The 25,644-nt window shown below is 45.9% G+C and overlaps 1 protein-coding gene across 1 annotated transcript in view; it reads left to right on the top strand.

Annotated features, from left to right (window-relative positions):
• The window catches only part of cacna1c (calcium channel, voltage-dependent, L type, alpha 1C subunit), a 29,720-nt gene extending 4,457 nt beyond the window's left edge, over positions 1–25,263 (top strand). Inside the window, exons 13-40 of the mRNA XM_076158891.1 lie at positions 1,305–1,392; positions 1,493–1,600; positions 1,701–1,753; positions 1,868–2,014; positions 2,176–2,377; positions 2,586–2,744; positions 2,894–3,004; positions 5,360–5,443; positions 11,855–11,944; positions 14,432–14,560; positions 16,128–16,193; positions 16,593–16,684; positions 17,755–17,917; positions 17,996–18,123; positions 18,211–18,307; positions 18,405–18,507; positions 18,636–18,737; positions 19,008–19,135; positions 19,222–19,356; positions 19,617–19,981; positions 21,901–22,029; positions 22,157–22,268; positions 22,389–22,486; positions 22,582–22,706; positions 23,330–23,438; positions 23,530–23,683; positions 23,902–24,246; positions 25,213–25,263. Of these exons, the coding sequence (XP_076015006.1) occupies positions 1,305–1,392; positions 1,493–1,600; positions 1,701–1,753; positions 1,868–2,014; positions 2,176–2,377; positions 2,586–2,744; positions 2,894–3,004; positions 5,360–5,443; positions 11,855–11,944; positions 14,432–14,560; positions 16,128–16,193; positions 16,593–16,684; positions 17,755–17,917; positions 17,996–18,123; positions 18,211–18,307; positions 18,405–18,507; positions 18,636–18,737; positions 19,008–19,135; positions 19,222–19,356; positions 19,617–19,981; positions 21,901–22,029; positions 22,157–22,268; positions 22,389–22,486; positions 22,582–22,706; positions 23,330–23,438; positions 23,530–23,683; positions 23,902–24,246; positions 25,213–25,263 (3,673 nt within the window). The remainder of the gene's footprint in view (positions 1–1,304; positions 1,393–1,492; positions 1,601–1,700; positions 1,754–1,867; positions 2,015–2,175; positions 2,378–2,585; positions 2,745–2,893; positions 3,005–5,359; positions 5,444–11,854; positions 11,945–14,431; positions 14,561–16,127; positions 16,194–16,592; positions 16,685–17,754; positions 17,918–17,995; positions 18,124–18,210; positions 18,308–18,404; positions 18,508–18,635; positions 18,738–19,007; positions 19,136–19,221; positions 19,357–19,616; positions 19,982–21,900; positions 22,030–22,156; positions 22,269–22,388; positions 22,487–22,581; positions 22,707–23,329; positions 23,439–23,529; positions 23,684–23,901; positions 24,247–25,212) is intronic.
• Positions 25,264–25,644: the final 381 nt, after the last annotated feature.

Below are 25,644 nucleotides of genomic sequence, written 5' to 3'. Positions count from 1 at the left end.
AAAGTGGCTCTTTGAGCGGCAGCAGGATAATTGGGTTTCAAGCAGAAAATGTGGAAAGTGTCTTTCGGGAAATCATCCCGGGTCCAGTCACCTTTCATATCAAATTGATTGTCGTTGGGTTTGTTCGTCAGTCATAAATTCATTTGATGGCTGGATTAGCTGAACTCTCTCGGGCCATAGAAACACACAAGAATGCCAAAACTCTGTCGTTTCCCCTGTTGAAGGTAATAAGTGTAGCTTTAAATATATCAAAGTCAGATTAACGTTATGATATGATAATTTACTCCAACTCTTCCCAGTCATAATCAATACAGTGTCTCTCTGCAGTATGTTTCTACTGTTTACATGAAGTCATTGAATGTGAACATTAGATAAGCAGACAAAAGACAGAAAAGGACATTTATTGTTGACATCTGCACCATAAATTGAATCTGACTGTGATATATTATTGATGACTTCCCACTCTACATGCACTGCCTTTAACTGCCCTTCAAATTGAACTTTCCCTGTCGAAAAAGAAGTTACTCCTGACTCACACATAAAGTCCTTTCCTTACTTTCCTTCAGTTTTTAACACACACACAAAAACAGAGGGTAATGTGTCACTCTGAACGCCCGTTATTTCTCATAATGAGGGGACAAAAGTCCTTCTATTTGTCCCTCAGTTACCTGAATGACAGGCTTAGATTATGGGCAAGCCTCACTAAAGTCAAAAGGTGAAGATAATGACTCTCAAAGCACAATATTGAGCAGTAAATGTATGGAAATCACATTTCAGATAACTGATGGACCAATGTTAAAGCCTTTCCACTGATTATATCAAAGTCTTCCTTTAGCTCCCACCCTATGAGGTTGCGTAGTTTGACCTTTGGCTTGTGGTGACACTGACACTAATGACTGAATGTTTGCCTATAACTGGTTGTGTGTGTGTGTGTGTGTGTGTGTGTGTGTGTGTGTGTGTGTGTGTGTTTGTCTTCCTCTGTTTGTTTTCTCTGTGCCCTTGCGAACAGTTTCTTTTAACTTTAAGTGGATAATCAATACTCTAACATAGTGAGAAGGGGCCCAACTCTCAGTCCAAAACTCTATAAAGTAAAGTTATTTACTGTAGTAATTTATAGGGTGGTTTCTGTAGTTATCCTCTTGAGTGTGTACCCAACCCAATCAATGTGTTCCTTTTGTGTTCTCAATGACCTTTTAGTGTCAAGTTTCTTTGATCCAAGTTTCTGGTGTGTTTGTTATTTTGTATTCATTTTCATATTGTTGTTTGAGGGAAGCAGCAGCTATAATCTAACCCGGGTGTTACAGGTCCAGTGCCATCAATGTGGTGAAGATCTTACGAGTTCTCAGAGTACTCAGACCGCTGAGGGCCATCAACAGAGCCAAGGGGTTGAAGGTAACACACACACACACACACACAGACAACTGGATACATTTTTGACCCTCTGTAAACACAAACACACAGAATAAACGGCCTTTGTTTTTGCATTTTCCAGCATGTCGTCCAGTGTGTGTTTGTGGCCATCAGGACCATCGGCAACATCGTCATAGTCACCACGTTGCTGCAGTTCATGTTTGCATGTATTGGAGTTCAACTCTTCAAGGTAAAGAAAAGGGGCTATAAGGAAGATGGGTGGGTGGGGGAGATGGGACAGAATTCATTTCTAAAATATTGAGTGAAACAAATGCATGTTTGTCCACCAGGGGAAGTTTTTCTTCTGCACAGACACATCAAAATCAACCGCAGCACAGTGCAGGTAAGAGCTCTCTCCTTTAATTCCACTGTTATTATATCATATGTATTGCATATAATGAAGAATAGAATATCTGCACCGCCTCCTCTTACCCCTCCTCCTCCTCCACCTCTGCAGGGGTTCATACATCATGTATAAGGACGGCGACGTGGGCAAGCCGGAGCGAGCGCACAGACTGTGGGAGAACAGCGACTTTAACTTCGACGATGTCCTGCAAGGCATGATGGCTCTGTTTGCTGTGTCCACCTTTGAGGGCTGGCCAGGGTATGTGTCTGCACACACACGCACGCACGCACACAGGCAGACATTTATACAACAGATCTGAGTTCAGTGCCTTGCTCAAGGGACTGGTCAAATTTCTGTGTCCTCTCTCCCTTCCGCATTCTTCCTCTCCTATGATCTCCACTGACCTCCGTCCACCTCAGGTTGCTGTACAAAGCCATAGACTCCCACGCAGAGGACGTGGGGCCCATCTACAACTACCGCGTGGTCATCTCCATCTTCTTCATCATCTACATCATCATCATCGCCTTCTTCATGATGAACATCTTCGTCGGTTTCGTCATTGTCACGTTCCAGGAGCAGGGCGAGCAAGAGTACAAGAACTGTGAGCTGGACAAAAACCAGGTAGAGTTTGCCTATGTGTGGTACAATAAGTATGTGTTTGTTTAGGGAGAAGAAGAACAGTAAATATAACAAATAGAAGAAGAGAAGGGTGTGAAGTGCTGAGAGGGAGTCCAGCCAGGGAGGGAGGTACTGTTCTGACAAAAGATTACAGATGGAGCAAAGCCTCAAGTGTGTGTGTGGTGTGTGTGTGTGTGTTTGTGTGTCACAGCGTCAGTGTGTGGAGTACGCCCTGAAGGCGCGTCCACTGCGTCGCTACATCCCGAAAAACCCCTACCAGTACAAGGTGTGGTATGTGGTCAACTCCACTTACTTTGAGTACCTGATGTTCACGCTCATCCTTCTCAACACCATCTGTCTGGCCATGCAGGTGAGTCACACACACACTTGCACACACACACTACCACTAAAGATAGAGAAATATAACCACCGCCGCTGATTTTCTGACAGCTGTGATCAAGAACTCATATTTGTGTTTGCGATCGTGCCTTTGTGCGTGTGTGTGTGTGTGTCATGCAGCATCATGGACAGACCCATGGTTTCAATGATGCCATGAATATCCTCAACATGCTCTTCACTGGGCTCTTCACTGTGGAGATGATCCTCAAACTGATTGCCTTCAAACCAAGGGTAAGTCCGCGACTGTCACTTTTATTGATTATTGATTCAGAGCAGATTTCAACAATCTATTTACTTATTAAACAACTGGTAAATAAGATAGAATAGAATATATATGTTTACTGGTTGTATTGTCTAAATAACTTTTTATCAATGTTGTTGAATCATATATTCATAATGTGTGTATTTGAATATGTTGGAGGCATTATGTGGATTTTGATCTGGTTGTTGCTATGTAACCATGTGGGTGTTTTGGTCTCCGAGCTTCTGTAATTATTGAAACAATAACAGATGGAAGTGTTGCGACCTTTTATGATAAAGTTGGAGGTAAAACTATTCAGAACATCAAGAAAAGATCGCTCATTGTCCATTCCTCACTTATCTCTGTTATAAATGAAAATATGAGGGCAAGAAAATAAGAAGTAAACGAATTCTGGCCTGATAATTGATTTTTAAAGCAAAGAAATCAACAAAAACAAGAAAAATTGCTCACTTTATCCTAAAGCTCCTTCATTCCTATAGAACGCCCACACAGGTGTTTTCCCTTATTTTGGCTGATGGGTGCTCCTCTCAGGACTCTACGGGCTCTCTGATTGGTGCCATTCTTACGCTCAATCATGACCTCTGAACTCAACAATCACCTGCTGATGATATGTTATCAGCATCAGATCTCCAGAAGTGAACCAGAACCAGCCTAAATAACTGAACACACACCTTGTGTGGGTGTCTGCAGCTCAGGCTGTGCTTCCATGTTGTTGTTTCCTGTCACACACGTCATCTCTGACTACAGCAAACTGAAAATAATGCACTGGGAATGAACCCCTTAACCCTCAGTGTTGATGCTCTGGCTGTAGACGCAGTTACTACATGAGTGAAAAATCCATCACCCAACAGGTTATTTAACAGACCTGCAGAAATACAGGAGATGTAGCGATATTCAGATCATACGTGCCATATTTTCAGTTTGATGACACTAAATTCTTCCTTTTTAGATCTGTCACAAACAGAGACCATCCAGCAACTGACTGAGCAACATATTAACTCCTTTACTTCTCCAGTTTAACAGGTCGAACAATTTCCTGTCAAGAGCTCCGGGATCATTTATTCTAATATCTTTCACTTCTTAAACAGGTGTAGCAGCTTCACATGGGATCCATTAACACGGACGTAATATAACTTGATGTTGATGTTTCTGTTTTTCACTCCCCGGTTTCGGTCTGGTTCCCTCGAAATCCTTCAAATTCATCACAGCTGATAGCAAAATCAATAAGCGAATCTTAAAGCTGTCAGCACTGATATCTGTAATCGTAAATATTAATCGTAAACATGTCTCGTCAAGCATCTCCCCTAAATGCACAAGGGAGTCCAGGGATTTGCTGTAACATTTGCATAATACCCATGATGCAGCTGGATTACACTTAGTTGTGCTACACTTAGCCGTTGTGATGATACATCAGCGGCATATTGATGAGGGATCAGGAGAGGTTTCACATGGATTTGTGCCATTGATCCTCTCTCTGCCTCCATATGTCGCTGTGTTTCTGTCAGTTTAGCTGCATTTTAAGCAGATTTGAAACAAATTTGTCAGTCTATAGGGTTAAATTTGTGATAAAGTAGACAGTTATGCGTTATTTGTACCATATGCTGCATTGCTGCTTCAGCACTTCGCCTCCATCTTTATGTCTAATAGCTTTCTTTGATGTTGTTGCTTACAATTGGTGAAAATATGAGAAATTCGCCAGCCTCGTCTTCACTGGAGGCCATCTGCTAGGGTCGTTTCCAAAACTCATACAAGTCTATGAAAAGTCCATAAACGTATTGCAAGCATTGATTTCTGACATTGATTTTCCAAACACAGTCCCTGGTTTATTATAAGTTTTCCAGCTCTAACCAATGCTTTAGTACTGACGATACAGTGGCTACTTTTATTAACCTGAATAATACTGCTTTGGCTCGAGGTGAGGCCATGCTTCTTTCCTAAATACTTTTTTAAATGGTTTTAATTATGAATTGGCTGTGATAAGCGAAGCAAATAAAGTGGGAGAGAGCTTTGAATAAAGGCTAACGCTCCGTGTTTAACCAAGGAGGAAGCTGCTCAGCTGGGCTCGATGAAGAGTTGATTAAAGGAAAACTTATTCTGTTCCAGACATTGGAATTCCGTCGTGTCCTCCTCATCGAGCGTAACTGTTAGCGTAACGTTGGTTTCCTCGTTTTGCCATGCAAACTCTACTCATGCCACCTTAATAGGGCTGCAAAGTGGCAGCGAATGTGTTTTTCCTTCTAACATACCTTTCTCACCCTCCTCCTCCTCCTCCTCCTCCTCCTCCTCCTCCTCCTTCTCCCCCCTGCTCACCTCATCCTGTGTAGGGGTACTTTAGTGATCCCTGGAATGTGTTTGATTTCCTCATCGTAATTGGCAGCATAATAGACGTCATTCTCAGTGAGATCAACGTAAGTATCATGTCCTCTCTCTCTCTCTCTCTCTCTCTCTCTCTCTCTCTCTCTCTCTCTCTCTCTCTCTCTCCTTCCATCTCTCCTTTCCTTCGTGGGTACTCTGTACTCTCTGGCTACTTCTTCTTCGTCTGCATCTTCTCCCTCTTCTTCCTTGTCCTTCTCTCCCTCCCTCTTTAAACCCAAGATGTCCACCGGCACTCGGGCTGGAGCCAGAGCCGCAAACAAAGGTGTTCCCCTGGACAAGAACGAGTTTGGTCCTTGGTTCTCTGTAGTCTAAACAATGTCGGTTGCTCCGTCTTTTTTTTTGGTTTTCTTTTTTCTTTCACCAGACTGTGACATGTCCTCAGGTTTGCTCCTCCTACCAACTAACTCAACTAACTCGCTGACCAATCACAGCAGTCTCTCACTCCCCTTTTTGTTTCATTTCCAAACTGCAGCAGCAGGGGGCGCATTTTCAGTTGGGATTGTGTTGCGATTTGTTGTTTACCGTTATTGTTGCTGTTGTTGTTGCTATTGTTGACATTTATCCTCTCATTGACAAGCATGACCGATCGCCACTGCTCCTCTTCCTCCTCTGCTGCCCATCTTCTTCAGACCGCTCCCTCTTTTCGGTTCTTGCCGTTTAATTTTGGTGACTTTCTCTCCCCCTCTCCCAACTCAAATTCACAACGACGCTCATGTATATAACGGTTTTTTATCTTCTTTTTCTCTCCTTTGATTTGCGTTCTCTCCATTTTTTCAATGTCTTATGTTCTGTCCTTTTTGTTTTCTGTTGTTTTTCTGTTCTTTTCACCCCTATGCAGCATTATTTTGTTGATGCATGGAACACATTTGATGCCTTGATAGTTGTGGGTAGCATTGTTGACATAGCGATCACTGAGGTTAACGTAAGTAGTCCAAACTCCCTCCCTCCCTTCCTGCCTGCCTGCTCTCCCATTCCCACACACACGAAACGGGCCGAGAGCCGATACCCATCTCGCATGCTTTCAGATGATTAGGAAATTTCAGCCGCACCAGATTTTGGGCTCAGCCCACAGCCGGATATGTTTGGCAGTGACAGCTGCCAGATGTAGGACAATCAAAACAAAGCAGAATGCCTAAAGAGGGTTTCTGCTATTTTAAAGTTTGTTTATGAAACACTAATATTTGCAGTAATGCTTTGGAGACTCTGCGACTGGAGCAGTTTGGATTATTCTGGCATGTAAATACTTTTTGACAGGAGTATTAAAGTTTAAAGTTATTATGGGGAGGTAGCGTCCTGATTCCTCCTTCTTATGTATTTACTAAAACCTTTAATTTTTAGTAGTACAAGAAGGAAACAAGTGGCGATGAAAAGCAAACATTTCCTTTAGCTATTCTTTTGTATTGTGGGAGGATTTCCTGATATTTGAAAGTGCCTCAGATGGGTATTCACGCCTCGGTCTGCTGAGCATCAATAGCATCTGAAACTATTGCATTATCTCAGCACTTGGTTTGGTTTTCACATTGTTTTTCTGTTATCATTGCCACCGGGGACATTGTCCATCCCCTGGCATGATGGACATGTATAGCATGACGGATATAAAGGTTGTATATCCAGGCCTGGTATATAGATGCACGTACATACAAAGTTAGCTGTATTTTTATCTGTATTTCTGATTGATAAAGTGGTCTTTGATTGTGGAAGCCTCACGGTTCTTAAATCACCAGCGAGGCTTTAAATTCATACAAGAAAAACACCAAAGTTACATTTGCAATTTTTGTTCAACAGTAACGGTGTGCAGACAATTTGATCCATAAATGGATTTAGGCCAGACCCGCGAAATTTATGTAAATGTATGGATTAATTCATTTATTATCCACGTTAAGGGCCGACGGTCAACAGCGGCGCTGAATGAGAATGAATATCCCCAGCTCCAGTCAAATGTGGAGTGTCTGTGGCGCTGGCACCGCAGGGATAGCTCATCTTCTATTCATGCCGATACTCAAATTGGAGAATGGTGTGAGAACCGTGCAAACGCTGGAACGCGTAGCTGCACAGAGCGACTCTTTATGCAGCATTAAAAGGGGCTAAGTTTGGCTGTTTGTGCTGATTTCCAAGGAAAAACATCTCATGCCAGGCTTTGATCTTGTCCTCAGCCTTGCCAAAGAGCTGAACATCGCATTAAAACGTCACGCTTTATGTAGCGGCGAGGTGCAGTGTATGATTTAATTCCGTTTGATGTCCACCGTCTCCATCTGCAGCCACTGCCTGGTTGCGGCGAGCATCCAGGCAGATTCCTCAGGAGACACGGTGCAGCTCAGAAGTGGAGGCTTTATACTGAGTTGGTCCATTATGTAATGCGCGATTGCGTCGATTTATCAACTCGTAAGGGCCATTGTGCCGCTCAAAGACACAGGAACACGCCTCACTTGGCACCTCACCCCTGTGGATCCATCTCTGATTGCAGCACTTTAGCGCTAATTACAAGCTCTCAGTCCTTAATTTAATCAATGTTACCCGTAGAGGAGATATATTTAATTTGTTTATTTTGCATTTCACCACAGCTTAAAAATGTGAATTTGTATTCACGTTCCTGTACTCAGACACGATTTGAGGCTTTCATCAGCACATCTGCACACTCATTTGTCACCATTTATATCGCGACGTTCAGAATTCAGCATAAAAATGTATTTCCGTTCAATCCCAGACATTCCCATTGAATCACATTGAAACGAACGATAGCTACGACGACAACACCAACTCTCTCTCCCTCCACTCTTTAAAGTCTCAACGTTGGTTTTTTAGAGTGCGAAACAAGGCAAAGATATGCGCACCAGTGTTCCCCTGTGGTGGAATGCAGTTTCACCTCAGAAGGCGCTGGTCTGGCATACAAATCAGGTTAGCGGATCCCAGGGGTGCACAAGCTTGGCAGTTGTTTTCTCGCCTTTGGAAAGGGAATCTATTAGTCCCCATGAGAGGCTAACAAAGCTGCTTCCAAGCCACACCGGGCAAAGTCTCCACTGTGTTTGGCTTAGTCTCCGCTTTGTTTGTTCGTTCCATCGAGCCGTTGCGGAAGATGTATGGCAAGCTTGCTTAGATTCAAGTCGTTTCCTGTAATCTTATGTCTCGGCGGCGAAAAAGCACGTGTGGATCTTTCACCCGACCTCATGCGAGAGGTTATGGACAAGGAAACAAAGATGGAATGTTTGCCCTCTCGCACTCTTAACTGGACTTTAATACCCGCTCAAACTCGTCGAGCTCCTCAAATTTCATGCTGATGATTTCAACCCCTGAACGTGCCCGCAGTTTATCGGGCTGTCTAGAACGGAGACGAGACGAGACAGGGTCAGGACGTCGACTCTGAGGCGCTCTGACTCAACGGGAGTCGGGTGAAGGTCGCGGGCGGCAATTTGTCTGGTGTGTGAGGAAAGAGTCTGTCTTTGTGCTTCTACATTCTTACCTTTATTCTCTCAGTGACGCGTCTATACCATTGGGCCGCAGATCTACACCTTTCGTCATCTATACAAGTCATTCTTGCACTTTTTACTTCTTTTGGTTTGTGGTTTTTCCTTAATTTGGTTTGATTGGTTTGCGGTTCTTACTGAATGATTCATTATTTTCCTCTCTAACCTCTAACCTAATGGCATGCCCCAACTCTTTTTACTATATCTTTTTGGGCGATGACATGCCCAGGCTACAGTTAATGTTGTCATGTGCGAATTTTGATCTGCCATGTTTTTGTTTTTTTTGTTTTTTAAGAAACCCTCTGCAACGCAATCACTTTTTGGACCCTTTGGTTTGTTTTTTTCTAACTGGGACCCTGTTCAGACATTTTGGAACTTCAGCCCGTTGCTGCATTTCATCGGACCTAAACACAAATGAACGCTTTTAATGTGCAACTAGCAGATGATAACTGCAGTTGGCTTTCGCTTTCCGCTGCAGTCCTTAGTGTGCGGTGAAGTGCAGCAACACGGCAGCTCTTAAGATGTCATCACTTTGCTTTTAGCCAAAGTATCACCATTTGAGTGCACCCATTCCGCTGCTTCGTTGGGTGCTGGTGGACTTCTGAGTTTTTGGGGTTTTTTCCTGGTCGAATCAGAATTCTTCCTCAATCTTGGGGGCTCCCAAATCTCCCCTGGCAACCTGCGGGTGCTTCTTAAATCTTATGTCTTTTACTTTTTTGGTCTTGGTTTGAGTCGATCGAGTGTGATCGGGTTGGTCGTGGTTTGCTCTGAGAGGTGTCTTGCAGACAATGCCAAGTATGGACTGCATCTATCTCTCCCTCCCTCTTTCTCTCTCTCTCTCCGGAATGCCTCCTCCTCCTCCTCCTCCTTCTCCTCCTCCTCCTCCTTTATCTCCTCCTCTCCCTACTTTCTTTCAGAGCCTTATTCAATGCACTTACCTCTCCCTTTATGTCTGTTTTTGGTCTCTTTCTCTCTCTCTCTCTCTCGCTCTCTCTCTCTCTCTCGCTCTCTCTCTCTCCCTCTCTGTCTTCTCCCTGTCGTTGGTTTGCGGTGCTGCTTGCTCACCTGAAGACGCAAGCTGGGTAACATGGGTCTCTCATGCATTAAATCAAAAATGAAAGAAAAAAACAAATTGGGAACACAAATCCAATCACGGTAAGAACGTCCTGGAGAAGCCCATGTTACTCATATCGGAACTGATGAAATGTTTTTGCACGGAAGAACGGCGTGCAGTGTGAGAACATAAATCCCACCAGAAGAGATTTGAACAATAAGCTTCTAAGTGTCATAGTGAGCCACACTTTGCACTTTAGTTCAGCCCCAATAGATTAAATTTGTATTTTTAAGAATTGGGCCTGGTGATTTTTTCTTCTACTCCTTATTGGTTTACGATGACACCGGGCCGCGATCCACTGCGGCCCCCCTCCTCTCGTTTCTTCTCAGTTTCTTCTCTTAACGAGAAACAATTTGGGTTTTGTTTGGATTGTGTGGGAACGCAGGCGCTGATTTCACTTTGAAATTTAAGTGAATTCAGATTTAAATCCTGCTTTTGTTTCTACTGTTTCATTTGATGGACCGCAGTGGATTGTTGGCTGTTTCTGTTTGACTGTAACAAACTATACAAACTATTGACACAAACACACACACACACACACACACACACACACACACACACACACACAGACATGTACACGTACAACTCAACCTTCCTTCCCTTCTCTCCCTTTCTTCTTTTCTCCCTCCTTCTCTTTTCTCTTCTTTCTTCCTTCCCTCCTTCTTTCCTGTATCCCTTGAATCCGTCCTTCCCTCTTATGCACCTCACACACACACACACACGCACATGCACACACACACACAAACAAACACACATTGTCAGCCCATTCACCACTCTTTGTTAGCAAAATGTAATCCTGTATGTTATTAGTGCATAAACCTGGTGAAACAGCTCCCCCTGTTGCGTCCTTAACGTGTCCCATACAGATGTGTGTATGGCCCTGATGGAATACCTTTAAATGCTTCCTTCCCTCCCTTCTTCAATGTCCTTCATCCTTCCTTCATTATTTATCCTTTCTCTTTCTCCCTTGCTTCTACTTTGTTTTCCCTCTCCCTTCCCTCTTAATTTCCCCTCCATTTCATTCCCTCTACCTTGTTATTGTTCTCTTTCTTGCGTTGCATTAAGGTATTTTAACAGGGCCCATACCAAAGCAGACTCGAGTCATAGATTGAACAACTCGTTAATCTATCGCTCCTGGCGTCTCAAATGTCACCAGTGGACGCCTTTCTGTCTTATCTTTGTGCTTCTCGGTGTTATCTCAAAAAAGCCTAGACTCCAGTCTCCCAAAAGCATCCGAAATCATCTCTGTGTCCGTTTTGATGATCCAGCTTTGTTTTCCTGTCGGATTTAATGTCAGCATCCGGGCGCCTCTTTGCACCAGAAGCGCCTGAATGCCACACGTTCAAAGCCAGGAAGTGCAGCTTTGACTTGGATGCTTTTGGTGAATCTGGTGCGACTGTAGCCAAAACTGTTACGAGCGCTGTCACTGGGCTGTTACCTGCAGCTGGAAGAAAGACGGAGATAGCCACAGAGGCACCACACACACACATACATACACACAGAGTAAATGCACTCACATTCACTATGAGCTCCGTTCCCCCTTGCGGCTGACCCGGACCATCATTCATTTACTTTGGCCTGCGAGGCGTTGAGGTTTTTTTCTTCTTCTTCTTTCGCACATTTCTGATATAACGGAGGGGGCGGGGCCACACTCTGTATGCATTAATATCATACAGAATTCTCCCTTGTGGCCAGATTGAATGATTCTTTGCACCTTTACGCCGCCTGATATTTGATCAGAGGCTGAACGCTCACTGGGCCACCATGTTCCAGAAACACACACTAAATCACACACACCACACACACAAACACACACGCACGCCAAAAACGTGCGCTCTGGTGCTGATCTTTGTTGCCTTTCCTTAAAGCCAGCTGACTCCTCCTCGTCCTCGTCCTCCTCCTCTTCGTCCTCCTCCTCCTCCTCTTCCTCCTCTCACCCCCCTGTGGTAAGGCCAATGGTACGCCCGACGGTAACCTCGTCCGCCTCCCTTCCTTCTCCTCCTCCTCCTCCACCATCCCTCCACCCCTCCATCTCTCCACCCCTCCCTCAGCTACTCCACCTGTGGTGTGACCATGAGGTTTTTGGCTACTCGTGCGTCCTCGTCTGTCTGCTGCATGCACCACCATTATTATAGATGTTGCTTCTGTTTGTCCATTTATATATGTTAGCAAATATATATGTGTGTGTGTGTCTGTGTGTGTGTGTATGCTGAAGGACACTACAAATGGAGTCTTGTGACTTTTTCTGTGAGTGGCTGTTGTCGTTGCTATGGTGCCCGCTGCCCCCCTCCCCCCCATGGCTTGTAACTTGCATCCCCCCTTATGGGTTTGGTATCTGCTTTGTCATGTGTGCAACGCCATCGTGGTGTCTCTCTGTCCCCAACCTTCATCCTCTATCTATCTATCTATCTATCTATCTATCTATCTATCTATCTATCTATCTATCTATCTATCTATCTATGAATCTGTCTGTTTGTCTCTGAATAATTCAAGCTTTTCTCCATGTTCAGTCTCTCTCTCTCTCTCTCTCTCCCCCTCTCTCTCTCTCTCTCTCTCTCTCTCTCTCTCTCACTCTCTCAATGGTGCAGTAGTGCCTACTGTTGTCCAGTTGTGGTATTACGTGCAGTTCAGACAATTGATATATATCTGTATATATATTTCTATATATATATATATACGCTCCTCGGATGGATGTGTCACTTTCAACACATCTGTCGCTGTAAATTGGGACAACTCGTGTCTTGGGTCACTTGTCAACACAACATAATATCTCAAACAAAGTTATTTCAAATGTATTGCTTCTAGCAAACTTAGATGTATCCGATATTAACTTAGTGCAATATATTCTTATAAACCTTTACCTTTTTTTGTTTGTAGTCTGTTGAAAAGTCACATGTGGCATCTTTTGTCCCAAGCTGCAGTAAGATGTGTAGAGATCGGCACGTCTCTCTCTGGGAGCTCACTGTGTGATTTCTGTGGGATTAGCGTTACAAACAAGCCACGGCTTCTTGGGAAAACAAAAAGGGCAACAAACAGATGCACCGTCCAGAAAGGATTCATTTAGTATGTTTGTGTTGTTGTTGTTTCAGTGGCGGTGGTTATGGTGTGTGTGTGTAGTTGTTTCACTCACAGTACTTCTTGGTGATTGTTGCCATATTTGAATTGCTGTTATTACAACAGTCACTATTGATTCAGAACTGATTGCAGTGCAAACTCGTGTTTTTCACCTTTAGTCCATCAGTCTACCCCTGGTTCATTTAATGTAATGTACCTAATAACACTACAGCTTCAGTTGCTGTACTGCACCTTATTCCGTTGATCAAATCCCAATGTTGTCCAGGTTTTTCAGCCCTTTTCATCATGCAGAACAAAGCAGCCGCAGCAGCATAAATAAATCAATCTGCGTTACAACAGCAGCACTCAGCTTTCACGGCTGAATATTTCATCATGGGGTTTTTTCCCGCAGATGACTACAGGGACAATAGGCGTTTAGAAAGCTACGCCGCCTGCCACTCGCTAAACTTGCAAAGGCGTATGTTGGAAAACCGGCTACATTTTCAGGTTCCACGGCCAAAAAACAGAGCTGTGATTGTTGCTGGGGTTACGGGAGTCTTTGTAGACTAAAACTATAGCAATAAAAAGGAAAGTATGAGTCAGTAGTATCTCCTCTCTCATCTGTAGGTAGGTTTCTCCAGGTAGCCGACAAGCAGTGAGTGTTCCTGCGTGATTTATGGTAACAAGGTTGTGCCTGCAGGCGAGGATGGAATTGGACAGAATTACAAAATCTGATTCTAAAAAGAACTTGAATCGATGTAGATGCTCTTGTTTTACATGGTTAAATACATGACTTACAGAACAGAAAGGGGTGAGGTAAAGGAGGTGAGTATGTATTCCGGAAGCAGTTGTTTGGTTCGTTGCCCATCTCTTTGTTGCCAAGCAGTTTTTCCATGAAGCCGAGCGAAAATCAGCATGATTGCCCGATTCTCTCCCAAAACTCTTTCGTCAGTTGATTTTGATGGGATTTTGTAGGACGCAGCCTTTCCATTTATTAACTCTGTGTGTGTGTGTGTGTGTGTGTGTGTGTGTGTGTGTGTGTGTGTGTGTGTGTGTGTGTGTGTGTGTGTGCGCGTGTGTGTGCGTGCGTGCGTGCGTGCGTGTGCGTGTGCGTGTGTGTGTGCCTGTGTGTGTGTGTGTGTGTGTGTGTGTGTATGTGCTATGCCTGTTTTCATCCACAAATGGGTGGCTGGGAATATGCATATGAATGTGTGTCCGCATATGTTTGTGTGCGTGTGTGTGCACCTGCCTGTGTGTATGCGTGTGCTTATGCGTGTGTGTGTGTCTGTGTGTGTGTGTGTCCTTCCCTTCCCCAAACCTATGTGCATGTCTTCCCATGCGTCCTGTGTTTTTTTTGAAAAAACACCAAACCCCACCAAAAGGGACTGCAGAACTCTGAAGAGAACGCCAGGATCTCCATCACCTTCTTCCGGCTGTTCCGCGTGATGAGGCTGGTGAAGCTGCTGTCTCGCGGGGAAGGGATTCGGACCCTGCTGTGGACCTTCATCAAATCCTTCCAAGTGAGGGGAGAAACGGACACAACATGCTAGAGCAGGGGGGTTGGGTTTACACAGGAAGGGAACGGCAGGAGAGGTGGAGCTTTGACCCCCATGTGGCACAGATCAGAGCGCCGTGGAGTCGTTTGGTTGGAGATTTTTTATTTAAATTTGGGGCTTAAATTGTAATTTATCTCGCAACTATTGATCTGAGTCATGTGGGGCTTTTTGAAATGTCCTTTTTTCTTGTGTAAATTCAGCCTGGTGGAGTCTCCGGGGCCACCTTTCCTTTCCTTGCTTCCTCCCTCCTCGTCTCCCGTGTCTGTTTCTTTATCATCCAGACCTTTCAAACGCAAGCGAAGGAGAGAAAGCAGAGGGAGGTTGTGAGGTAACGGAGGGGAGGTTTGGGAGCCTCGAGTCTGGAACGGCAGGGAGGGATGCAGGGACTCAAACTCAACACTCTCATCAGTCTTATCTCCTCTTTCCACCCTTCCTCCTCTCCTCTCTTTCATCACTTCTCTTCCTTCTATTATCTCCGACACCGTAACTAACCCCTGAGAGCTCACCGTTCGCCCCTCCAACCCCCTGTAAGCAGGTTAAGCGATAGATAAGTTGACCAGAGCACTCCACCAAAAAAATTGAATCATTTGATAGAAAAGTTAAGGGGAAATAAAATAAACTGTTCTCTCTCTTGTGTTAGCTGAGATGGGCCACTTCATGTTGACATGGGAGTTTTTGTACGTCGGTGCAGTTTGGAGATAATTGGTGTTCACTCTACAAGACTTCAGTTGACCTGTAGTTTCTACTAATGAACGGGGAGACCTCTAAATGCCTTAAAACACTCAACACTCACACACCAATTTCAAGCTTTAAGTAGCAGAGGTGTAAAGAAAACTTATTTTGCAGGTTTGACTGTCTTTACACAGTGTTATTTGGGCGTTAACAAGATAGTTTCAGCTTTTATTGTGCTGTGGAAGAAGTAGCACACTGATCCAAAGTGGTCCATTCAAAGGCCTACACACCTGGAAAGAGGACACCAAATATGTCCAAAATTCTCCAACTTGTAACAAGTCAGCGACTGATTTCAGACATTATTCTCCCCCGAAAATCATGAAATGAAGCAAAATCCTCACCAAGTCACTTTGATCTTCTGCCCTTTACATCCATGTCTGTCATGACTTGGCCCTGCTCTCCCAAACACAGGGGCAGCGCACCTTAGCCAGGGGTGCAGCTCCACGCGGCTGATCTGACCTTTCCATTGGTTTCTTTGATGGGTGTGCGTGTGGCTGCTCTCCTGGCTCACACGCAGAGAGCAGGTTCTATTTTACTGAGGTTTTTTTCACTCCTGAGTCAGATGATTTGCTTCTGGTTTGTTTTTGGTGCTGTGCCACACCGGGTTTTGCGCGGATCAGTTCACTCTTACCGCACAACGTTCTCCATATTGACCTTACCTAAACCTCTCCAATAATCTGCAAATGACTCATTGGAATTGGGGGAGTGTGTGTGTGTGTGTGTGAAAGTGAACTGACCCCCAGCCTCGGTGAGAAGAGTGCTCATCGACATGTCACTGATGTGTCTCTCTCCCCTTCAGGCTCTGCCCTACGTAGCTCTGCTTATAGTGATGCTATTCTTCATATACGCAGTCATCGGCATGCAGGTAAGCTGCCCTCTCCCCTCCTCCTCCTCCCTCCTGTTTTGTCCTATTTTGCTCTCTCTCTCTCTCTCTCTCTCTCTCTCTCTCTCTCTCTCTCTCTCTCTCCTCTCTCTCTCTCTCTTTCGCTCTCTTCTCCAGCTGGGCCTCCCGTCCTGTTGTCTGTCCTCCTGGAGCTCCTATTTGGTCCTGTCGTCTTTTCTGGACTTCCTGCCCCACCCCGACCCCCCCTCTCTCTCTCTCTCTCTCTTTCTCTCTCTATCTGTGTCCCTCTAACCTCCATGAGCTTTCTGGTGTAGTTTGTGTCATTGTTGATGAGCAGGAGGCGCTTTAGTTCTTTATTTGCCAGGCAACCAGCGACATCATATCCTGTGTGCTGTGACCACTTCCTTCCCTCCTGTGCAGATGTTTGGTAAAATAGCGCTGAAGGACAACACGCACATCAACAGGAACAACAATTTCCAGACGTTCCCTCAGGCCGTGCTGCTGCTCTTCAGGTGAGGAAGACTGCCAAACGCCTCGTCCTTCTTAAGCTTAACTTTACTTTCGTATCTTCCTCTCTCTAGCTTTTCAACAACATTTCTTTTCCCTTTTCAAGTATTCTTGTGTCTCCTGTGTTCTCTGAAAATCCTTTTTATGACTGGCGCTTATGCCAGCAGAGGGTTAATCAAACACAGTATAATATCCAAATAACTTCAATGTGATGTAAATGTTGCACTTGCCATGGAAACCTCTGGTCTGCTGAGGAAGAAACCTGATGACTTCCACTGATTATACATTTAAATCTCCTGGATCTGCTCCCAGAATCCTCTCTGTCCCGTGTGGTTTTGATGGGGGTAAGATTCCATGCAGGGGACGATGAAAACCGCAGAAACTAAAATGGATAGACAGCGTCTGACATCAATGTCGTCATATTCCTGTCGGCCTATTGCCATAACAAACCAGGGAGATGCAGCGTCTATCAAGTCACATTCTGCGACCTTTGACCCCTTCATGGAATACACTAGGCTTCCATTCAGAACAAGGTTACTTGGATACTCCATACGTGAATATTTACCGCTAATACAGCTCAAAGATCGCAGGTAATGTCATAAAAGTTGATCACATGGCAAAATAGCAGCAAAGATAACAGGCCGAGCTGTATGGAAGTATTCAGAATGGAAGAGAATGAGTAACATAGGTGAAGTTTTGATCTACGCAGTACAAAAAAATCACACATTCGCTCATATGTTCTTGTTTACCCTTTATATATTTATGATGTCATTATGCAATATGCCCTCTAAGCCCTGATGATGTTGCTCTAACACCTGCGTACATGTGTGTGTTTGTGTTTGCGTGTGTGTTCTGCTGTGTGTGTGTGTGTGTGTGTGTCTTATAATGCATGTGCGTTTGTTGTTAAAACACTTGTATGCTCTTTGGCATACGCGTGTACATCCTCGTCTCTGCTCGTGTGTGTGCCTTTCTATGTCTGTGTGTGTGTTTTGTTCGCTTCTCTATACGCATACGTATCTGCCTCGACTTGTGTGTGTACTCGTGTGGTGGTGTGGCGTGCGTGTGTGTCTGCCAGGTGTGCGACAGGTGAGGCGTGGCAGGAGATCATGCTGGCGTGTAAGCCCATGCGGCCGTGTGAGAAAGGATCGACCAATGAGAACAGCTCCACCAACGAGGACTGCGGCAGCCACTTTGCCATCATCTACTTTGTCAGTTTCTACATGCTCTGTGCCTTTCTGGTGAGTACACACACAAGAGACATCTTTGTTGTCAGTAAAATGACATATTTTAACCTTTTTGACCCTGATTCTCTCCAGATCATCAACCTGTTCGTGGCTGTCATCATGGACAACTTTGACTACCTGACGCGCGATTGGTCCATCCTGGGGCCGCATCACCTGGACGAGTTCAAGAGGATTTGGGCTGAATACGACCCAGAGGCCAAGTGAGTTCACAAAAAAGAGAAGTCCCAGTTCGTCTTTCCTGTCCCCTGAGGCGTTTGTGTGTCATGTGACGCCTTTGTTTTTTCCAGGGGGAGGATAAAGCACCTGGATGTGGTGACGCTGCTGCGGAGAATCCAGCCGCCCCTCGGCTTTGGTAAACTCTGTCCGCACAGGGTCGCCTGCAAGGTACAGAGATCGACATGTCCTCAATGGCGACCATACTGGCACATGACGGTCAGCTGTAGCGCTTAGAGCTTAACCATGTGTGTTCTCTCTCCTCCAGCGTCTGGTGTCGATGAACATGCCTCTGAACAGCGATGGAACGGTGATGTTTAATGCCACACTGTTTGCTCTGGTCAGAACTGCACTCAGGATCAAGACGGAAGGTAACAGAGACACACCGACACACACTCAAAAGCAATTGCATTCACAGATAAACACACATACACACACACGCATATATTCATACATATGTACAAGATAAAGAGTGTTTGTGTGTGTGTTCGGTGTGCAGGCAACTTGGAGCAGGCTAACGAGGAACTAAGGGCCATTGTGAAGAAAATCTGGAAGAGAACCAGCATGAAACTCCTGGATCAAGTAGTGCCCCCTGCTGGTGGTGCGTGCTCACATCACTTTTCCAGATAGATCAGTTTAGATTAGATTAGATTCGATTAGATAGATAGATAGATAGATAGATAGATAGATAGATAGATAGATAGATAGATAGATAGATAGATAGATAGATAGATAGATAGATAGATAGATAGATAGATAGATAGATAGATAGATAGATAGATAGATAGATAGATAGATAGATAGACAGACTTTATTCTAGAACGAAAAGGATTGATGAATCACATAATGAACGTTGTCAAATCTCCCCCAGACGATGAAGTGACAGTGGGGAAGTTCTACGCCACCTTCCTCATCCAGGAGTATTTCCGCAAGTTCAAGAAGAGGAAAGAACAAGGGCTGGTGGCGAAGGTGCCCCCCAAAACTGCCCTCTCTCTGCAGGTATACACACACTCACACACATCATGAATTTGTAGATGTTTGCCAGATGGCGAGTTTGTAAAGGGGCGTTTCCTGAATGCGTGTAGGCGGGCCTGCGGACACTGCACGACATCGGCCCTGAGATTCGGAGGGCCATCTCTGGAGACCTCACAGTGGAGGAGGAGCTGGACAAAGGCCTGAAAGAGCCTGTGTCAGCTGCATCCGAGGACGATATCTTCAGGGTAAAGGTTGGATACACACACCCTCACACAGAGAGAGAGAGAGAGAGAGAGAGAGAGAGAGAGAGAGATCATCAGCGTGACGCTTAACGGTCGATGACATACATGTATGTGGGCAAAAAGACCAAAATGAAGCTTCATTATCAACCACACAGCTTGGCAAAACACCAGTGGAGATCCTCACTCACACACACTCACACACACTCACACATTGACATCAAAAGCCCAGTTTACAGAGCGGGTTCTCTTCTCTCATCCTGCAGCGTGCCGGTGGTTTGTTCGGCAACCACGTCAACTACTACAACCAGAGCGACGGCCGCGCATCCTTCCCACAGTCCTTCACCACTCAGCGCCCCTTGCACATAAGCCAGAAGGGCTCGCCGTGCGAAGGCGAGAGCCCGTCGCATGAGAAGCTAATGGACTCCACCACGTTCACCCCATCCTCCTATTCCTCGTCGGGCTCCAACGCCAACATCAACAACGCTAACAATACCGGCATGGTTGGGGTGACCACCCAGGGCGTCAGCAGGTTCCCGAGCCCATCCATAAGCACGGTGGACGGGCACACAGGGCAGCCGCTCACGCCCATCCTCCTGCCAAGATCGGCGTGGTGCTTCCCTCCAAAGAGGTGCGTTCAGGCCGACCCTTGATGCCAATCCCTGCCGGTTTCTGTTTTCCCAATTAACAAAAATCGAAGAATTTTCAATGTGGACGCATGCTTGATGACTTTAGGAATGTCTTTCTCTGACTCTGTCTCTTCTCTCACTCTCCATCATAATAACCTGTTCCCTGTCTTGGATTATTCCCTCTTCCACTTCTTTCACTCCCTCTTTTCTCCCTCCTGTCTCTCCCCGTCCTTGGTTTCCGATGGCAAGCAGGACGTGTTTTTATGACACCCTCATGCGGTATGTTGCCAGGGAACAGAGAGAGTAAAAGTGTGTGTGTGCACGTGCTCTGTTAGTGGCATAAACGTGCTCTTAAGGTTTTAAGTCACAATGCTGTATATATATAAAATGGCAACGCTGTGTATGTGTAACAGTGCTATAGTGACGCGTGTTGCTATGCGCAGTTCTGCTTTAGTCGCTATAGCAATCGCCAGTCTACATGTTGTTCTATGGGACAAAGCTATAGATGGATGGTCAGTTTGGTATCCTGAGGCCAAATACTTCGTATCAAAGGCTCTGTCTGAGTTACTGCTGCTGTTTGACTGTATCTTAATTCAGGTCTGGGTTGGACACAAAGGCATTCCTCAAAGCTCGTATATGGAAACAAATGACAAAAGACAAACGAAGAAGATGAAGAACAAGAAGACATTCATATGGAGCTGATAGACATGGGGTCAATTTTTCCTTATTTATGTCTTTACCAGTATATTTTCGTGAAAGGATTAGAACGCTACAAAGAATTTGATTGGCCATTTGAGTTCAAGATCCTGTGCTCTGATTAGCTGGTATCTTTATCGGCCTCTTTGGACCAATCAGGATCAGCAACTCACTTCTTTAATCTTGCATTGCAATGTACTGTAGGCGATTGTATGTGCTTGGTCAGCCGCTCCCTCCACAAAGATATGTTGATAACTACCATCTGGGTTGCCATGGAAATTGTCATTCATATTGATGGTTTAAACTGGCATCACTGTCATGTCAGATTTTCCCCAGTGGACACAGTTTTACAGTCAAAAAGGGGGATTGCCATGATACTTCAAAGTAAAAGTATGTACATGCATGTAGTAAAAGGTTTTCTATAACTTTGATACAAACGTGCAGCCAGCGCAGAATATTCGCTTTCCAATGCACGGCGTCTTTGCATTTGCTTGATTTAACACCAGCTTCCACCTCAGGTCTGATGCTGGTCTAACCCAGAGTTTGCTGTGGGGCTCTTATAATAGCTGTGGATTAAAGAGACACCATGACATTTAAGAAGTTCACCTTTTTTGTGGGCAACCCAAAAAAAGGAGACGTTAATTGGATATTATTTATATTAACGCTGAATTCAAATGTCAAAATGTCTCTTTAAAGCTTATAAATCTGGAGTATGAAGCAAAGGTGACAGCTGTGGTGAGAACACATCCGCAAATAAACTGACCTTTGTGACTGACCTTAATCAAGCTAATGTAAACATCACGTAGACTTCCAGAGTGATGAATATTAAACTGCGTCATTCGTTGATTTGACGACTGAATCAGCCTTCGTTTGACCAATCCATCTCGCAGCACGTCACTTTGTGGTATTCCAGATGTTGCCTTAGATGCCACCCACCATTTTGCTTTAACAGCCTAGTTTGAATCCCCACATTCTCCTCATCTGGCTCCTCTCTTTCTTCCGCTTCTACCTTTTCTTCTTCTTCTCCTTCCTCCTTTTCCTCCTCTATGCAGTAGCAGCACACTGGATATGTCAGTCGCTCCTCCTAAGCACCTGCTTCTTTTTTCTGTTTGTTTCCATGTACATTCGTCTGCCTGTTTGTTTGTCGTTTTCTGTCTTTTTTTCCGTGACTTTTGTTTATGTGTTTGCGTGTCGTTCGACTGTCTGCCTGTTTGTTGGTTTGTAGCTCGGACTCGAGCGACAGCCGGCTGCCAATCATCCGGCGAGGGGAGGGCTCGACGGAGGAGACGTACGATGAAAGCTACGGCGATGACAGGGAGTACCACGAGGACGACCACTCGCTGTCCTCAGACATGTATGATTGACACACACACACACACACATCCCTTTCTCACATTTTAGAACCAGCATGTCGGAGTTATTTACCAACTGATATCTTGACGTGTGTGTGTTTGACGTGTGTGTGTGTCTGCGTGTGTTAGGCTGGTGTATCACGATGAAACGTGTAAGCAGCTGTCTCCCATGGAGGGAGGAGAGGAAGTAGAGGACAGAAGAGGAGGAGGAGGAGAGTATTCCTCTGCCCCACTTCTCTGGGTGAGCACACACACCTGCTATTGAAGAAAGTGTCAACATTCTACACATTTTATCTGTGTGTGTGTGTGTGTGTGTGTGTGTGTTTGGTTGCATATTAACACCTGTGTTTGTGTGCAACAGGGCGGAGATCATCCTTCCATCTGGAGTGTCTCAGGAGACACTCAAGGACAGACGTCTCCCAGAAGACAGCTGTACCATTACACCTGGTACATCATCAGGTAGGAGACACACACATATACTGAACACACACACACACACACATGTGCCCATATTGTTCTATATGGTGTCTCCTCTCTCCTCCTTCAGGCTCTAGCTGTGGCAGGGTTGAGTCCTCTGCTAAGAAGGAGCCACTCTCCGACCCTGTTCAGTCGGCTGTGCTCCACGCCTCCAGCGAGCCCCACAGGTATCAACACTCCTCACACCTGTACACACACAAAGGTTCACCAGGTCGTCTGTCACCAATTGCCGCATTTGATGAAAATCAGAGAGAGTTTAAAGAATGGTTACTTCTGTATATATTTGTCGATTTTTTGCAGAGGTGGGCAGGGCCATGGCAGGACATTATAGTGAATTTTGAGGAAAATATGCATCATAATCATGACTGTTTTAATGTTTGAATAGACAACAGCTGAGATTGTACGTCCTGTGTTAACAAACCACTAGATGGCAGCAGAGACTAAGGCTTTAACCAAACCTTCAAACCAAAACACAATCTGGATCTGTTGGTCAAAAGGAGTTATATTATATATATATAGTATGCAGCTGAGTGTCTCATAGGGCCATGCAGCTGAGTGTCTCATAGGGCCACAGGTGTGCAACTAGCACAATCATCTAGTTTGGATGGAGCTGATTCAGTAAAGTGCAAAGGGTTTTCATGGAGCTTAAATAGCTACAGAGCTCAATCCAGAACAGTTCTGCTCTTATTGAATTATTCATTTCCATAAACTAATAAAGAAAGAGATATCGCTCCAATTTCTATGAGTTGGTTTTCAAAATCAAGGATTGGTGGAGGTTTGCATTGTCTGAGTGCTTACCTGCCACTTGTGTTTTTCTTGGCCCAGCCCATGGCAGCAACACCACCTACCAGCGCGTCCCCTCCCTAAAGCTAGAGGGCGCCAACTCCCACGAAAAGCTCAACACCAGCCTGCCGTCTGTGAACTGTGGGCCCTGGTAAGAGACGCGGCGGCATCATGGTGAAAATAACCAAAGTGTGTGTTGAATAACGCTGAAGGCTCAGTGAGAGACCGTTGTTGTCTTCCAGGTACAGTGACAGCAACGGGAACAGCCGAGGGCCGAGCCCCACCCCCACCGTGTCCAGTCAGAGAGCGCGGCCGGTGTCACTCACAGTGCCGTCGCTACTGGGAAAAGACCCAAGTTCTCTGTGTCACGGCAGTGCAGGCAGTCTGGTGGAGGCGGTGAGTGTGTGTTTGTGTGTGTGTGTGTGTGTGTGTGTGTGTGTGTGTGTGTGTGTGTGTGTGTGTGTGTGTGTGTGTGTGTGTGTGTGTGTGTGTGTGTGTGTGTGTGTGTGTGTGTGTGTGTGTGTGTGTGTGTGTGTTTGTGTTTGTGTGCTTCTAATATTCCCACTTCCCTGAGATCATCATTTCTTTCCCCTCACATCCGTTTTCCTCTCCAGGTTCTAATATCAGAGGGCTTGGGCCATTTTGCCCAGGATCCGTCCTTCATCGAGGCAACCAAAGTGGAGCTGGCTGACGCCTGCGACATGACCATTGAGGAGATGGAGCACGCCGCCAACAACATCCTCAATGGCAACCCCACCACCAACGCCACCTCCAGCACCTCCTCCACCTCTCAGCACAGCCCCAACGGCAACCTCCTTGCTTTCCACACAGCAGCGGCGCCGCACAGGGACCGAGGGGTTGGTTTGAGTCCCGGTGAGGGTGGGGGCGAGGCAGGTGCAGGGGGCAGAGGCTCCATCCACGGGCCGTCCTCTCAGGAGGAGAGGCAGGAGCTGCTAGCAGTGGGGACAGAAGGAGAGGAGGATGAAGAGGAGGAGGAGGAGGAGGTGATGGTGGAAGAAGAGGAGGAGAAGGACGAGGAAGAGGAAGGGGAAGAAGGAGGGAGGGACGAGGGGCAGCATAGAAGTTCGGCTGTGATTGGAGGAGCAGGGCAGAGGGACAGCGGGCTGTTGGAGGACGAGGATATGGAGTGTGTGACGAGTTTGTAGGGGTTGGCTGGATGAGATTGATTAGCTGACTAGCCCCTCTGACATCATCAGAGACTGACACCTGTCAGTTCTGGGTAACAGCGCCGGCTCTGGCTCTGTCTGTCCCCGCCCCTCACACACACACAGGCACACACACACTGCCTGCCTCTCTGCCAGATGTTACGTTTCTGGACAATGGCGGCCAGTGACGCAACGCTAAACACCCGATTATGATGAATTTATTGGTTTATGTGAGTGTGTGTGCGTGTCAGAATGTCTGCAAACTAAAGTATACCACACTGTATGCTGTACCATATGAGTGTGTGTGTGTGTGTGATCTATGATTTTCTCTCTTTGTATGTGTATTTGTGTGTTTGTGGGCGTGTCTGAGTGTGTCTCTAAAGTGCCTCACAGTTTTTTCATGTCCTCAGAGTGTGAAGAGCAGAAATGTAGAGACAAAGCAAAAAAGACGAGAGGAAAGGAAGTCAAGAAGGTGGGAAAACAGAAGCAGGAAGTCCATTTTTTGGATTTCCACGACATTGTGTGTTTCCTGTTTTTATTTCCTATGCCTGCGGGTGTGTTGTGTTATTGTTGTTTGTCTGGCCGCCATGAAGCCAGGTGGGGGGCAGCAGACCAGCTGGTGGAGGTCGGTTAAGATCTCACGTCTGACCACGCCCACTTCCTCTTGGTTCACTGATGATGAAGCGCTGTATTGAGTCAACGGGCCGGGGGATGCAAACCCCCCCGCTTGAAGTCTCATTTTCTCCTCCTCTTCCAAAGCTCGGAACCTTGGAGCACAGCCCTGCCACCCTGGGGGTGGGCTCAGACTGACGGACCACCCCCAGCCAGGGGAGGGTGGGGGTGGAGGGAGGGCTTTGAGGGACGGACCAACCAACATGAGGCAAGCGAGAGACAAGCTGATCGTGTCAAGCCGCCTTGATCTGGCTCCGCCTCTCTGTCGTGTATCCTCGTCCGACCACGCCCACTTCCCGAAGTGACCGAAAAAAGGGAGGAGCTTAGTAGACACAGCGAGCAACCCTCCTCTGCCTCATTCCTCGCCGTTCCTCACTCCTCCCTCTCTCCTGCCTTTCCACCTTTCCTCCTTCCCTCACTCCCTCGCCCTTGGTTATCCCGCCCGTCCCTCCCATCCCTCCCTCTCCCGCCATCGCTGGGTCGAGTCCACTATTGCTTTTCAGGCGGCGAATGGCGGCG

This window comes from Genypterus blacodes, unplaced genomic scaffold (assembly GCF_046128005.1).
Source record: "Genypterus blacodes isolate CSIRO-AG114 ecotype Tasmania unplaced genomic scaffold, CSIRO-AGI_Gbla_v1 ptg000090l_1, whole genome shotgun sequence".
NCBI classification, from domain to species: Eukaryota; Metazoa; Chordata; class Actinopteri; order Ophidiiformes; family Ophidiidae; genus Genypterus; species Genypterus blacodes.
The sequence above is the reverse complement of the archived record's forward strand: the minus strand, read 5'-3'. Positions and strand labels throughout refer to the sequence as shown.